The following is a 15,223-nucleotide window of genomic DNA, read 5'->3' as shown; positions in this document are numbered from 1 at the left end:
TTTGATAGATGGAGAGCACATAATATTAAAAATAATAATTCAAACTTCTAAACATTTGCAGTGCATATGAGACATCATCCTACAATTGCAGTGAAGATCAATTTGAAGTGAAGCCTAATTACTCATAGTCTTTAATTACAAACCACAAGATACACTAATAATTATATTTGCTACATCAGTACAAGTAGATAATGCTAAATTATACAAAGTTGCACATTCCCATTTTACATCCAAATATTTCTCTTGCTAATCCTACTTTCAACGTTTTATTGTAGTTAATAATAATCTATGATTGTATAGAAATTATGCCTGCAACAGCCAGGCCTCTAACATGCATTATGCATTCATCTAACAAGGTAAAATTGAAGGACCCTTCATCAGTGTATGATCGGCACATGATACTTCAGCTTGCATGGTATACAACGCTACCTGGCTTCATATGCTTCTTGTTTCAATGGTGGAAACACCGTTCTCAGATGATGCCGCCTGTTCCATGTCTTGCTCCTGGTCTTCTTTCTTTCCCAGCAGTTTGTTTAGGATTTTATGGATGCTGCCACTGAAGGCAGGGCTGGAGAAGTAATACACAATAGGGTTGAGGACACTGTTGAAGTATGTGAAACACACTGAGGTGTAGAAGGCCAGGTTGGCCTCCCTGAAGTACTTGCACTCACTGTACCATGCCTTGAGGATCCACACAGCGATGCGTGAGACAGTGCTAGGGAAGAAACAAATAATGAAGATCAAAGCTACAGCTAAAACAAACATGACGGCCCGTTTGATTTTCCCCCTTTTGTCCAGAGTCTTGTTTTTCAGCTGCCATGTGATGCTGATCGTGCAGAAGGCAACAATTGCACTGGGTAGGAAGAACTGAGTGACATAAAAAGTATTGTGCCAGGTGGAGAGGGGACTGAAGTCCATGCAGATGTTGAAACTCTCGCATTGTGTGCGGTTGTTGCGGTAGAAGAAATGATCATCAGTGAGCAGGTATCCAGTGGCAAGAACGATGAGGCCCCACAGGCCGAGGGAGACCCACAGAGCGTAGTCCAGTCCCATGCGGTTGATGCGGTTTTGGGGGTGGACAATCTTGAGGTAGCGGTCAACAGCCACAGCGGTGAGGAAGAAGATCCCTGCTGCTCGGTTGGCCGCCAGCAGGAACAGCAGGATCCGACACGGCACGTCGCCGTAGAGCCAGTTCTTCCCACGCCTGTAGTAGTCGGCCCTGAAGGGCAGGCAGAACAGCACGATGGAGTCCGCGACAGCCAGGTGGGTCAGGTACACAGCGTTGGGCTTCCAGGTGTCCATGTGAAAGATGAACATCCACAGGGCCACGAAGTTCCCCATCAGTCCAAACATGAACTCCAGGATGAGGATTGGAGGCAAAACCCGGTCCAGGATGGGAGACTCAAAGGCACAGCACTCATCTGAAGTGAGGTTCATCTTGTGGACCAGCGATGAAGCGTACGCACAGCTCAGTGCGCCTCTGCTGCTCTTTACAGTGTCAACACAGATATGCCGTGCCAGGTGACTTCTTTAGCGGGAATATCGGGTTTGTGCTCATGCTAATTATTATCTGACAAACATACAAATTCATATAGTTAAGCACAAGTGGACCGAGTACCTATCCGTGCATTGTTATCTTTAGGGAAGTGGTATTGCCCCAGAGGAATATACAACTGTAAACGTTACCTGCCTAGGGAGTGTGCCTTCATTATAAAACTATTATGCTTGGGACTGAGTTTACTCATGGGTACTGAGTGGGATGCAAGGGTCCCTGAAAAACAACTAACCTGCGGCCATAAGTGACTCCAGTAGTCGATTTGAGGAGGGATACGAGGGGATGCCATCCCCCTTGAAATAAAAATTGTCAAAAAACATCCTCCTTTCATCCCTCTTTATGGCACACAGATATAATTTAATCAAGAAATGTGTGAGCCACTTATTATTGCATGTTTTTTATTGGTTGATGGCACAGCAAAACCTGCAACGCGGCTATGACACCTTGAGGATATTATTTTGGCCATGGGCTGGTGGGCAGGTCGATCTGCAGGACTTCTTCAAAAAGAAGAAAACTACAGTGGGAAACGTCAGGAGTCATAATGATTATTTTCTATAATTTAGCCTACACTGAAGCGGGGCAAAAGAGAAACAGAGATTAAACAGAGATTAGATAGCTAGTTGAGATTTTAACACAAAAATTATATAAAAAAAACAAACATTAGGTCATACATCAGGCTACATAATCCTCAACGGGATGTTGCCAGGCAACAAAATAAATGGTGAAGATGAACCTAGTTTGAATTTTGTTCTTGAAGTGGCAGATAATAACCATCAAAGAGAGGAAGGCCTTTGTATGTCGTTCTCACGTAAGCCCAAATAAAATTTGACTAGTGGATGTGACTAGAGCACAAAGGCGTTTACTGTATTATGAGCTGCATTTTGTGCAGTGGCTGATAATTTTGGGTGGTAATCTATGGTGGTGAAGGAAACGGATAACTGCTAAGGCTGAAACAAATGTAAACACACACACACACACACACACTAGGTTTAGGTTGATGTTTTAGAGCATGCAGAGATGCAGCAGAGGCAAAGCAAGCAGGAGAGGATGACAAAGCGAACTTGAGTAGAGGTTTGATAACTATAAATTTAAAGTTTGGATAAGATAAAAGTGCCATGAGTATTAAGTTATGTTAAGTTACACTTGATTGTATTATCTGTATTTGACCCTAACTACTTAAAAGCAGTGGGCAGCCACAGTGCAGCGCCTGGAGAACAGTGCCTATATTAAGGTCATTGGCAGGAGTATCTGATACCTAACATCCTAACTTGCATGTCTTTTGAATATAGAATTACCTTTGTGTTGTTACAGTATAAACAAAAGGGTGAACAGCTGGTCCTGCACCCTCCACGCTGTCTTCGCCACTAACAAATTGTTTGTCTTCATAAGACCAGACCCCACCACCCCTCTTGAAATTTGTGTACAAATCCACTACTGAGTGACTCAGATAAAGGAGATAGTTGCAGCGATTCTGACCAGCCAACAAACAAATCCTTAAATTCTTTGAAAAATAAAAGATACACTCATTCAAGAAGACCTGGAAAGACGATGTGAGTGTACAGGCGAATGAGACTGAAATTTATTAGCCTAGTTTGCTTGAGTGAAGAACATTGGGGAGGAATTCACATACCACACCTTTGGCAAATGAGAGAAAGCAGCTATCGATAACTAAAAATGCCAAGTGAGTGGCCAAGTCCACAGTTTTTATATACAGTAAATAAAATAGATATAAAATGACTTTTAATGTTAATGTGTACATTTGGCCAGGTTGTTGTTGTTGTTACAGGTCACATCCATTTCAGTAAAAGTGCATATTGGGTCTTCACTTCTTGACTTCTCCCAGGTCATCAATGCTGTCGTCATCCACCTGCAATGGAGAGATGCAGAGATTGATTACAATGTGTTCATATGTGAGTGTGTGTATTTAGAGTGGGTCTTTCTAATGACAGGAACATAAATCAAAATGGCTTGATAACTGAGGCTGTTCCACATTAGCAGATTTTACATTTCAAAATTGTACACAGACAAGAATAAACACCCAAAACCCAACGACAGGGAGCTGGATAACAAAAAAACAATTATGGCAGAGCTTCAATAAAGCAGGATATATCCGTGTCTTGTATATCTTTTTGGTTGATCAGTATAATTCTGTAAATTATGGATGGGAGATAACCCCCCCCCCTAAATGGGGAGGGGTATCTCAAAAATCTGCTTATGACCAACTGTCCCAAAATCTGCTTATGACCAGCTCTGTTCCACTCACAAAAATCACTAGGCAAGATTATCTTAAGATGCTTTTTCAGCAGTTGACACAACTTCAGATAGCTTACCTCAGGCCACTTCTCTTGAATTACATCAATTATGTCATCGGTAAAATCTCCCTGAATGATTATTTCATCCTCTGCTGTAACAGAGGCACCACAAGAGAACTTCTGGGCAAAGAATCGCTGAGCCTCTTTAAGATCGATGTCTGTAAGGTAAGAGTCGGAGAAGATTTGTGTTAAGAATAAAAACACATCGGGCATCTCGTATTTTTCAGTATAATAATACACTCATAACACATTCAGCCTTACCAAATGTTGCCAAGCCACACACCCGTGTGACGTATTTCTTCTTGGCTCTTGGGATTTTTGCTATTGTAACTTTCTGAGGCACAGTCTTCTTTTTCTGTTTGATCTGGCCTCTCCCACCTATGAAAGAGTAAAGTGAAAGATAACACTTTCCATTGCACTGCTATTAGAACAAGTCAGAATATCACTCATTGACAAGGTTAGTACACGTGGAAACTGAAGATGGCATTATGTAATCATACAACAATTATACAAGCAGCTTCACCCACAGAGCTACCTAATATAGCTAAAGATATACATACATACATACATACAGCAGCACAGAACCCCTTTCTTTACCAGGTAGCTTAACAGTCAACCTTCTCTACACAAAACTGATTCGGAATAATTTTTATTTTTTCAACAAACCTCTCTTCTGTTTCTTCTTCTCCTCCTCCTCGCCTGTAGGGGGAGCCTCTCCAGGGCCGGTTTCCTGCTTGGGCGCGTTCCCTCCCACACCAGTATGACAGAAGTGACAGAGGAGTGGTCAGTACCACAGCAGATCATATAATACTTCCATGGTCAGTGCAGCACCATCCATTAATGAAGCCACTCACACAGGTCTTAGCTTTTGGATGACTGCTATGTGGGTAGCTACATGCCGACTCAGTGACAGAGTAGAACAGCTGCTGACCAGTATGTGTTTCTAACATTTCACCTTTGAGGTTCCCATCATTGCATCCATACTTAATCTTCAACCCTGTAGGGTCACTGAAAATTCTGTCCTCAGTGAAGCCATTTTGGACTGTAGATTTGATGTGTCACACTCAACTAAATGGTCAGTACCTCTAACATTCCAGATTCTGTTCTCAGAAATACACATTTAGTCAGTAATGAAGAGAAAACACAGAGTGCATATACACAAATATTTCAAACTTTTCTCCTTATTTTAGAGTGACTTCAATGCTTGGGGACATCTTTCCCGACTAAACAAACCCCTGTACAAATACAAAGCTTTTTTGGACCCTTGTCCATGGACATTTTTGCACATAATTTGTCCCTTGTGGTGTCTTTACCATCATTATCCATTCCAACAACAATTTCATTTTTTACATTGATGTAGAGTGGGACCTGGCATGTTGCACACACACAACCTGACTTGAGCATCTTTGCTCCAAGTGTGCTTCTAAAAGTCTGTCTCCAGATGCGCTCTACCCTGTGTATTGAGGTCAACGCCTATCCATTTACTGTCAGAAAGCTTTCCGATTGCCTGGGACACCTGCCAACACCTGTCACAGAAAAAACTATCAATATACTGTACATAAAGATGTGGCACTCCAGTAGGAGTCAACATGGGTAGTTTATCCATGCACTGTACACAACTTTGCCGGAACTGTTTTGGACTGATCCCATCGTTACAGCTGTGCAAGAGGGTCGTTTCTTCTAGCATTTGGAGCAAGACAGCTGAACAAACCATTCAGAAGTTATTGATGTTTGAGTAAAGCGTGTGCATTTTCGGGGACACCAAAGGCACACAGGAAAAAATGTCTGGGTAAAGTGCCTAATGGTACTCACCTACACTCATCCTGGCAAAAACATCTGGGAAGTTCTTCTCAAGCCACTGCCTGCATTTGGCTGGCTCAGGCATGTACTCACAGTACTGCAGAAAGTAGATTAGGTTACAATTAATACACAGCTTAAATATCTCAACAGGTATATTTTATGTGTACTTTAGTAAATTGGGCCATCAAACTGTGTAGGACATGCAGTCAATATATTTGATTTTAAACTTACCTCTGTAGGCAAGGAGCACACTACAGAGAAAATAAATGAAAAACATTAGAAACATTACACAAACAGATCCAGGACAATTTTGTCAGTAGCAACATAACATTAGGAAAGATGCAAAACCCAGTGAAAATGTATTATACCTCCGCAGTAGAGAACTTTCAATGGGTACTTTGAATCAGAGACAGCTGTCCCATGGTCCCCTTTGTTCTCTGGAGAACTTGACTCCATTTGTTCAGTAGTAGCCATGACAAATCTGGACACAGAAAAATAAAATGCAGTTATTGTCGACTTAAGCCAGACTAAAGCCTAAAACTTCCATTCTCCCACATCAGATTCTACCAACCAATGCAGCAGTATCTTGAAATTTGTCATTATTACACTATCCATTTGATAGTACCAGTGTAGGCATAAGATAACATGGTTTGCTATTCTGCCTTGAGCTGGTCAGAAAGCTGATATTTCATCACTCCCAGATTCACAGGCCCCCTCTAGGCCAGCTTGCCCTGGCAACACAGCGCCCATATCGTCACTGGAAGGACAGATTAAACACGACCAGTAACTGACATTACGAGACAGGATCAATTATCAACTGGAAATGCAGTAACATTTCACAATCTCTTTCCCACAGAGGCTACTGCACCACTACAACTGACTTACACCCATGAGCAGTTGGCCTGATGTCATCGAAGAAGTCAGTACAACAGCTAGCGTTAGCTGGCTAACACATGCGGCTGTTTTAGTTGCGCGATTCAACAGACTGCTTAGTATACTATTACTACTTGCTCTAATTTCTACGGTTGTAATATCACTGATATCGCAGATAATATCGCCATGGCGGCAAGACATGCCGTGTTGAACATTTTGCCCGACTGTAGTTTCATTGGTTTCATTCATCATGTAACTTACCAAGCTGTCACCCACAGAGCTAGCGGTAAAGCGTTACGACGTTAGCAAACGCAAGTAGTGAGCAATAAGCATTAAGCTAGCCAGCTAGCTAACGCACCGCAGACCAAACTGTCTCTGCTGGCTAGCTGAATACAAAGAGAAGAAATGCCAAGTTAGCTACGTACCCCTCGAAAGATACTCTATTACTGCTGTCTGTTCAACAAAGTCGTTCGCATTATTAACGTTAGTTTGACTTTTAGAAATTCATTCTATTTGAATATGGTTTAGTTCTGATAGTTGGAGCACACCACTTCTAGTAGCGCTTCTTATTTTTTTTTTATTTTTTGGTGGATTTAAAAGTGGTTGGTACCCAACGCTAATGCGCATTACCGCCACCTGCTGTTTCGGAGACTGGGCAGACGTAATCTGATACAGGCATAGGTCGTGTTTTTGGGGCGTTTTTTTAATGGTTAAAGATCAACAGCAGTGTCTGGACTTGTATTTTATAACGCCACGAGAATTTACAGTCATAATATTTATTTTCTTATTTCCCAGCACAATTCCTGGCCTCTAAGAGCATCTGTGGTTGTCCATGTTATTGTTCATTTTATTGTTTTGTCCCAGCAACTAGGTTAGGTAGGCCTGTTATGTCTTCCAACATGGTATGTTGTGTCTTGTGCTTTGTTTTGTTTCCTTGTGTCTTATTTTGTACACTGAATTTCATTACTTTGTTCTGCTATTGATTATTGCTATGTAAATTCCTTTGAGACATGCTTTTGTGATGAAGGGCTATATAAATAAAACTGACTTGACTTTAACCTGAATGAGGTTGTTTGAGGATACATGAAGCACTCCTGGTATTATTGTCTTGTCTTAAATATGAAAATAACACACCCAGTCTTCCCCCTCGTACAATTTACACAAGCCTTGAACTTAACCATCGACTGACCATGACACTGCAGATGCATCATCAGTATTTACTGCTGGATTGTCAGATTTATTTATTCTCACTCAGCCAGTCATGACACCATCTTAACCATACACCTCACTTCTCCAGTGGAGGTTGATCTCCCAGTGGTATTACAGAATGTATAACATAAGCCTTCCTTTCCTACCATACCATCCCTCAAACCAGTTCTTGTAATGATCACTCCCTACATTTGTTTCCTATTAGGTGGTAAACCCAATGGCAGATCGCAGTTATCACAACTGAAACCAGAGTAAGATCAAGGGTGGAGTCATTTTCCTGTGCTCACATTTATCCCAGTGTCTCTACTATTATTCAACCACTCCGTTTTCACCAATCAAATCTTCCATGACCAGTCATGCAATAAAATCTCAGTGGGAATCCTATGGGTGCCTTGGGGACCAAACATATTGAAATCAGATGGGATATTCTAAGATTGGACTTTCTCGCATCCTTTTTCATAAGAGAAGTGAGCAGTAGCTATCACAATCTTATTTCCGGTTTAACATTTCAACCTTCAAAATAAAAGTGTAGATGCCAACACTTTTTCTGAAATAAAAGTATGAATAAGTAAGGCCCTATGACTGTACAGCACAATATCAATCAATACTCAGGCTGCTAAATTAAGAAGAAATCAGAGTGCTTGGATTGATTCAAAAGAGATTATATTGCATTTTGGTAAATGCTGTTTTGGTGAATTTCCTGATGAAATAAGCCTTATTAAAAAAAAAACTACAAAAACAAGCAGCTGTTGCAATTGCAGGGTCCAAGCACAATTGGAAAAGACTGACAGATAGACAAAACATTACAGAGGGTAGACAGACACACATACAAGTTGTAAAGTCTATTAGTTATGGCTACTTTTGTGTTAACCTGTGATCTCAGTCAAGTTAATCATTTCATTGCAACCACATTGTTGAAGTTTTTTGCAGTGGCCAAACTTTCTCAGTGCAGCAGCAGTTTTCTGGCCCATGTGATTTAGTATTGATTTATTAATGGAGAGCACTACAATGTTCTACAACTTTATGGTTACTGACTCTTCATCTATAATGATTAGCACTGTAGGCTGCAGTGTCACACTACTTCTCCCTTTAGTTAGTTTCTCCTCAGTAAACCCATAACAGGAGTTTGGCTCAGTAGGTAAAGCATCAGCCTCTCATGTGACGATTGTGGGTTCAAATCCAAACTTGTTCTTTCTGAAGTCATAAATTGCCAAAAACAAGGGGCAGATTCTGCAATGGAGATCTTGGACATTGCAAAAATCTTCACCAATGTGATTACAATGACAAAGTTGACAGAGGTCACTGACCAACTCAAAATAAACCATAAGTAATACTGACTGTGTGTCTGATCTATACAACGTGTGTGTCTATCTACCTTCTGTAATATTTTGTCTATCTGTCTTTCTTTTCAAATTGTGCTTGGACCCCGCAGTTGGCGCTTGCGGCTATATTTCTATTATTTATTTTGGAAAATGTTCTTGTTTTGTTGCTCTATTTTTCCTTCCTTCTTTTTATGCCCTTCTTGTAAAGTTTTCTGCCATGGATCTACCATATTTTGTAAAAAATAAACACCTGATGACTGCAAAGTTGCTCCCAGAAGTTTTTTTCTCCCAATTTCCCCTTTGCCATCTTGACATGGAACGTGTGAATGTGTGTAACATATGAATCTGAAGCAGGACCGGACTGAAAAACTGCAAAATACTTGATCTGGCCCCCATCACCCAGATTAAATTATTTTGGCGTTTGGAGGGAGGTGGAACAATTCTGAAACATTAGGTGGCACATCTTTTTAACTTCATTTCCACTGGCTTTGTGCAGTGTCTGCTGAACACTAGATGGTGCTATACTCTCAGTTTAGAAACACGAAGGCTGCGTGACAATGCACAGAATGCACAGAACACAGCAGCACAAATTGGGCAATGCTGAGTCAGAGATGTAACATGGCTCTAGGAAAGAGGTAGATGGACTCGCTTGTTAGGTCCAGCAACCGAGGAAAACATCCTCAGAAGGGGAGGTTATGAGCTGCTTGACACTAAAAGGATCAGGGGGAAAAGTCTAATGCAAATGTTTGCCTACATCATAATTAGTTAATTATGTGGGTTGCACCAGCCTATGAAAATGATCTGAGGACATTTATTGTGTTTTTGACGCTCTAAAGTAACAATTAAAAATTTCTGCCTTTCAAATAATGAGATTAAGACATTTTTAATTCTCTAAAATGAGGATTTTTTTTGTTTTTGATACCATTAAGTAAACATTAAGATCTGTCCTGGCCACTTAGGCACCTTGCCTTCCCTCCTAAACGTTTAGAGAAAGGAGCCTTTTGGCATACGAGCAATTACTCTAGTTTACATTAGTGGTTTTATGAATGCATTAGGTCCATTAGAGAAGATTTACTTTCCTTTGACAAATACATGCTCTCTATACTAATCACCCTGCATTTTCCTGGGTGATTTGTTTTGCTGTAACCTGATTCAGAGGGCAAAGGAGAGGCTCGCCACTCGAATAATCATTTGTTTATGTTAACTTAGACAGTCCTGACTTTATCTCCTCAAGAAGCGGACCTCAACTTGAACTTCATCAGGCATGTTTAATGGGAAAAAGCACAGTAAGCAGTGCTGTAAAGTCCATCCTACTGTTTGCTCTCCTCTTCCGGCATCCCAGTCCTTGAGGTTTTCTTGTTTGCCACTGCTTGTTTTCTCTCATTCCTAACATTTAATACATTCACAGCCCATCTGCAGCACTGTTTTTTTCCAGTGTTTTGATCATATGTACAAATAAACTAAACTTAAACCTAAAAACCTGTAACTCCCTTACATTAAACTACATAGTCTGTTTGTTTACAAGCACAACAGTAATCTAGGCTTTCTACAACAAGTCACACACAGGCTGTAAACACACAAATGACCACTATTCACATAGTACACAACAATGAAAATAGTACTTCAAATGATTGCACAGAAACATTTATAATGCCATGCTGGACTTCATAGTAATGCACAGACATCAAGAGCTTATAGTCAGCCTCGGCAGAAGTAGTATTTGCATTTTAAAATGTGCTGTGTTAGCTCAAGAACCTCAGTCAATAATATAGGTTATTCTTCCCACTACACATGGGATGCACCTGCCATGCTAAAAAAAATCTTAATGTTTTTAATGGAAACGTTTGGCATGAGTCAAACACAGAAGCAGTTCATACTACCTGTGGAGACGGTGTCAAAGATAATGTAAATGAGAAGGTCAGTATCATCTATTCCACTCCATAGGAACGTGTGGCCACTTGAATGTGAGTTTTGCACATGTGCACACATCCACATACAGAAGACATGATGAGGTACAAACACAATGGTTGCACATTTGTAGTTCATATGACAATGGAACATTATTTATGAGGGGTGGAAGTAGCAAAAATCACATAAAATAAAAACAAAAATACATTGACACTCCTTGTGCACTGACACTTTGAAATGTCTGAAATTCAAAACAGAGGACATCTAGCGGAAGATGCCAGAATTGAAGACTGGACACAGTCCTGTATACAGGAACAGAAAGCTGGCTGCCAAAGATCAGTGCTATCAGTGATTATCATTTCACCATTTACTTCAAGTAACAAGGAATGGGGAAGGAGAAACGCTCTCTCTGTTCCCTCAGCAGCTACTGTTGAGGTCCCCTTGAGCAAGATAGGCACTCCAGCAGAGCTTTTCAGTGGCCAGCAGATGGGTTGTAGGCTACAAGGCAACTCCAAGGAGTGGCTGTGTGTAACTATATGAATAATTTATGCAATTTGTGTGCCACTTTTATTCAAAACACCAGTGCCATGAATAGGCTACATATATTTTAAGCCAAAGTGGTCCCAGTGGGAAATGAAGCCCCTAACCTTGGATATTGCTGCTAAAATATAGTGAACTTTCCTTGGATTAAAAGGGTTATAAAAATGTTTCACTTTCAGACTGACAAGGGAAATGGTCATTGAAAACTCAATGACCCTAAATAGTGTCAGTCAAGGTAATTGGGGCAGGCATGCCAGATGGAGTTATGAGAGAATTTGACAGGTTAATATTGCAGATGTTACGAATCTGATATATTTCTCAAAACTATTGATCAAGATGATAGATATGACTGACTGTATAATGAATTTGTGCAGCCTCAAAAAATTCAGTGCACTAAACCAGTGGGGGGACAGATCTTTAGGAAGTCGGTGGGCACAATCCATCTGGCTGATCCACTATATGTTGGGACTAAAAATAAATATAGCCTAACAGTTTGTAGTAACCCGTCCAGTCACAAGTGCCGTAATCCGGAACAAGTGTAGGCTCTGGATATTGTATGATAGCTACATAGCTGTGACATTAAACTGCAGGCTGGCTTCCCAGTGTGGAGTGTGATACTGCTAGCAGATCCTGTGACCTCCCTAGTCTATTCAAGATGGCCGCTTGAGTGGAGAAACTACACATCTTCAATAAAACTAATCTAGCTTTCCAACTTTTGCTGCCTAATTAGAAGAATGAAATGACATCCGCGACATTTGTTCCTTTCTTAAATGGGAAGAAGCGCATAACCGCTGAGGACGGCGGCGGAGTTATGGAATAAAACAGTGCTGGTAAGGACTCGAAACAACCCAGGTTAACCAACAGTTAGCTAGCTGCATTAGCCAGCTACCGTGTCCAATATCTAACAAGCTAAGGTTAACTTCAGCTATATCCACCTGTTTTATACGTTAAATCTAAAATGAGAAACGACAGGCTGTTGATGGCTGACGTTTCAGAGCTACTAACAGTTAGCTACCGACAGTCAGCCATGGCTGTCCAACATTTAACGTTTAAGCTAAACGTTAAGTGTCTTTTGTTTATGGTGTAGCGTTGCTAACGTTAACTGCTAGCTCTTTCATATGTTGGTTGTTTGGCTGTCTAGTTGCTAGCTTTGTGTTTGCTAATGTTGTAAAGCGTTTTAACAGATAACCCCAATTCGCCTTTATGCTGACGTTGTGAAATGTAATCAAAGCTGCTTTGTCTCTGATGTGGACTATAGTCGACGGCTCATATTGGGGTATGAGTTTTACAGTTCAGTGCTCTTTAACTGACATGAAGCAGAAAAACTGCGAAATATTATCTTGCCCTTGCCTATAAGCCATCGGTCCGGTTAAGTTACCTCTGCATCCACCTTTCTTCCGCCGCAGAGAGACACTTTTAACCCAAATCCTCACCTGTGGCCGGCTTTTAAGGTGATGATACATGGGCAAACACTGTAGAAAAATGTGGAGAAATTGTCACAATAAATTCATGAGTAGGATGATGATGGCGGAGGGCTGTTGGGCTATGGAAATTTTCAGCTGAGAACAGGGAGCCATGAAAATGGACTAAAATACATATTTCACTGTGATTGATTTATAGCCTCGTCTTGAGTAAGGTTGACTTCCTCATTCTTATCACTGGTTAAGTGATAAGTTACTGTATGACACCACAGTACAGAGTGGGTTTCCTGCTATGAGAGGTCTGTTGGGGACAAGAGTCAAGTTGAATATTATGTGGATTCTTCTTCAATTATCAGTAATAATTAATATATATAAATCATTATCAATATTATTATTTTTTGTATTTTGGGTTTAAGATATGTAGAAATAGGAACTCATAGTAAACATATCCCATGTGACCTAGTAGTCTCAAACCAAAGTAATTATCTTTTTACATTAGCTCTCTAATTTACAGAAATTGCTTTTTTCATCCCACAATTTTGCAGGAATTTTGAGATGAGAATGAAGTGGTTTCTGCTGAAATTTACCATCACATTTTGCTGACATATTCATTCACACCACCTCTTTACATCTCTTCAGTGGCCTTGGGAGGTGTGGGGCTAATGCAACCTGCTGCCTTCACACCTGTTGACCCAGTTGTGGAGGCACACATCAGTTGATCTCTATGGAAAAGGCTGCAGTGCTGTGCTACCCAGGCGTGACGGTCACAGTAATTGGAAGTGGCCTGGAGAAAACACTTGCTTGCCTCAGTGTCTCCCAGGTAGTTGTAGGTGTTGTTCAGTTACACCAACTGCAGGATTTTCAGTCAGCATTTGTATGACATCTGATAAAAACGGACGCCTCAACAGTGATCTGGTTATTGTAATTTTTGGCCTGATTCCTGTGGTCAAGAACATCTAAAACTTTAGTAAACTACAATGTCTTACCACCTGCTTCTCTTTCTAGTGCGTAGAGCGTGGGTTTAAGGCAGCTGGTTGTCATTTTGGGAAAAAGTGTTGGCTAATGGGTAGGGATAGCATTCATCCTAACGTACATGGCGCACTGTAGTTGATAGTGATAGTTTAAAAACATTCAGACTTTGCCATCAGTTGTTTATTCCATCAATAATAGGGATTTTTTCACGAAAACGGACCCATTTTCAGTCCCGGTAATGTAACCTCTCTCCTGGCATTCCAGGGAATCCCGTTCAAAATGATCATATAGCCTATCGTGGCACTAGGGGTGTGTTAGAGTCTGAATACCGTATTTGCAAATATACAAATGATGGGTCATAAGTAAATCATAATTTTAATAATAATATGTTTGAATAGTGTCAATAGTATTCGTATTTGTTTATAAGCAATTACTTTATGCCAGTGTGATCACTAGATTAACATTATTTTTAGAGGCTTGTTAGAAAAATGTGGAGCATACGTTTTAGAAATGAAGGAGTGAGACAGAGCTAGAAGAACTGGTGAAAGAGAGTTACATGGGGTGAAGAAGAGAAGGCCTGGATACTGTAGTTTTCTCCCCTACCTGTGTTACTGTTGAGTGATCAGTGTCGTGGGGATTCCTGTGTTTGTTATCGATTGTGTGTAGCCTACATTCGGAGTCAGGCTTTGTGGGAGTGACTACGTTATCGATTTGCACTTCCGGAGACTGTGAGCACCATGGGTGCATGGCTGGGTGTTGTTGGAGGCAGCTAGCTGCTCGACAGTGCATCATGGAAGCAAATTGTCATTACACACTTCCCATTTAGTCCAAATCACTGTAAATGTGCAGCAACAGAGTTATAGTTTAGGAAAGTAAAACAAAGCACCCATCTTCCTTTTACTATTAGCTTGTAGGGCTGAACGATTATGAAAAAATATCTAATTGCGATTATTTTGACTGATATTGCAATTGCGATATGATTTGCGACATTAGAAGGAATGATAATTTTTACATCATTATTCTCATTTTCATAGAAAAACGTATTAAAATGATTATGGTGTGATTTTTGCAGGGTTCTGTACCAAACAAAGATGTTTTCTTAAGTCTGTAGAATATGATGTGTAGGCCAGGACATCTCTGCAGCACAACAATATTTAATTTAAAATGGTATTTTGACGCACATTTCACCTTTAACAAATATTGCGCCTCCTGCGATTTGAAAATTGCAGTAGGACATATTGCGATTTCGATAAAATTTGGATTAATTGTTCAGCCCTATTAGCTTGTTTGGTCACTGTGGCACCTACTAGC

The 15,223-nt window shown here is 40.5% G+C and overlaps 3 protein-coding genes across 6 annotated transcripts in view; 1 reads left to right on the top strand and 2 right to left on the bottom strand.

Annotated features, from left to right (window-relative positions):
- Positions 1-194: 194 nt before the first annotated feature.
- Positions 195-1,437, bottom strand: LOC139641353 (hydroxycarboxylic acid receptor 3-like). Its single transcript, XM_071515687.1, has one exon. It carries the CDS (start codon positions 1,435-1,437, stop codon positions 436-438), a length of 1,002 nt encoding a protein of 333 aa, XP_071371788.1. The 3' UTR covers positions 195-435.
- A 1,841-nt stretch (positions 1,438-3,278) lies between these two features.
- On the bottom strand, positions 3,279-7,120 carry denr (density-regulated protein). Of its 3 annotated transcripts, none has more exons than XM_071515671.1 (8): positions 6,966-7,120; positions 6,036-6,148; positions 5,899-5,918; positions 5,680-5,764; positions 4,534-4,614; positions 4,129-4,245; positions 3,886-4,025; positions 3,279-3,422 (listed from the first exon to the last, which is right to left on the bottom strand). In XM_071515671.1, the coding sequence occupies exons 2-8, from the start codon at positions 6,139-6,141 to the stop codon at positions 3,378-3,380; spliced, it is 594 nt and encodes a 197-aa protein (XP_071371772.1). In that variant the 5' UTR covers positions 6,142-6,148; positions 6,966-7,120; the 3' UTR covers positions 3,279-3,377. The 3 variants fall into 3 exon arrangements, with proteins under 3 accessions (XP_071371772.1, XP_071371770.1, XP_071371771.1); XM_071515669.1 differs by having other exon boundaries at positions 4,534-4,624; positions 5,681-5,764; XM_071515670.1 differs by lacking the exon at positions 6,966-7,120 and adding an exon at positions 6,802-6,945 and having other exon boundaries at positions 4,534-4,624; positions 5,681-5,764.
- A 5,065-nt stretch (positions 7,121-12,185) lies between these two features.
- Positions 12,186-15,223, top strand: part of zfyve16 (zinc finger, FYVE domain containing 16) — a 28,726-nt gene continuing 25,688 nt past the window's right edge. For both annotated transcript variants that reach the window (XM_071515676.1, XM_071515675.1), the window contains exon 1: positions 12,186-12,349. The gene's annotated coding sequence lies outside the window, so the exon portion shown is untranslated. The remainder of the gene's footprint in view (positions 12,350-15,223) is intronic.

This window comes from Centroberyx affinis, unplaced genomic scaffold (genome assembly GCF_046629955.1).
Source record: "Centroberyx affinis isolate AG114_WGS23_722 - 3 ecotype Tasmania unplaced genomic scaffold, CSIRO-AGI_Caff_v1 ptg000364l_1, whole genome shotgun sequence".
Classification (NCBI taxonomy): Eukaryota; Metazoa; Chordata; class Actinopteri; order Beryciformes; family Berycidae; genus Centroberyx; species Centroberyx affinis.
The sequence above is the reverse complement of the archived record's forward strand: the minus strand, read 5'-3'. Positions and strand labels throughout refer to the sequence as shown.

Excerpts from the sequence above, each read along its gene's own strand:
- LOC139641353 (XM_071515687.1), bottom strand. The coding sequence starts at position 1,437 with ATGAACCTCACTTCAGATGAGTGCTGTGCCTTTGAGTCTCCCATCCTG.
- denr (XM_071515669.1), bottom strand. The coding sequence starts at position 6,141 with ATGGCTACTACTGAACAAATGGAGTCAAGTTCTCCAGAGAACAAAGGG. Across the intron at positions 5,919-6,035 it reads GAAAGTTCTCTACTGCGGAG|TGTGCTCCTTGCCTACAGAG; the intron begins GTATAATACATT and ends TTTTCTCTGTAG. Across the intron at positions 3,423-3,885 it reads TTCAAGAGAAGTGGCCTGAG|GTGGATGACGACAGCATTGA; the intron begins GTAAGCTATCTG and ends TCTCCATTGCAG.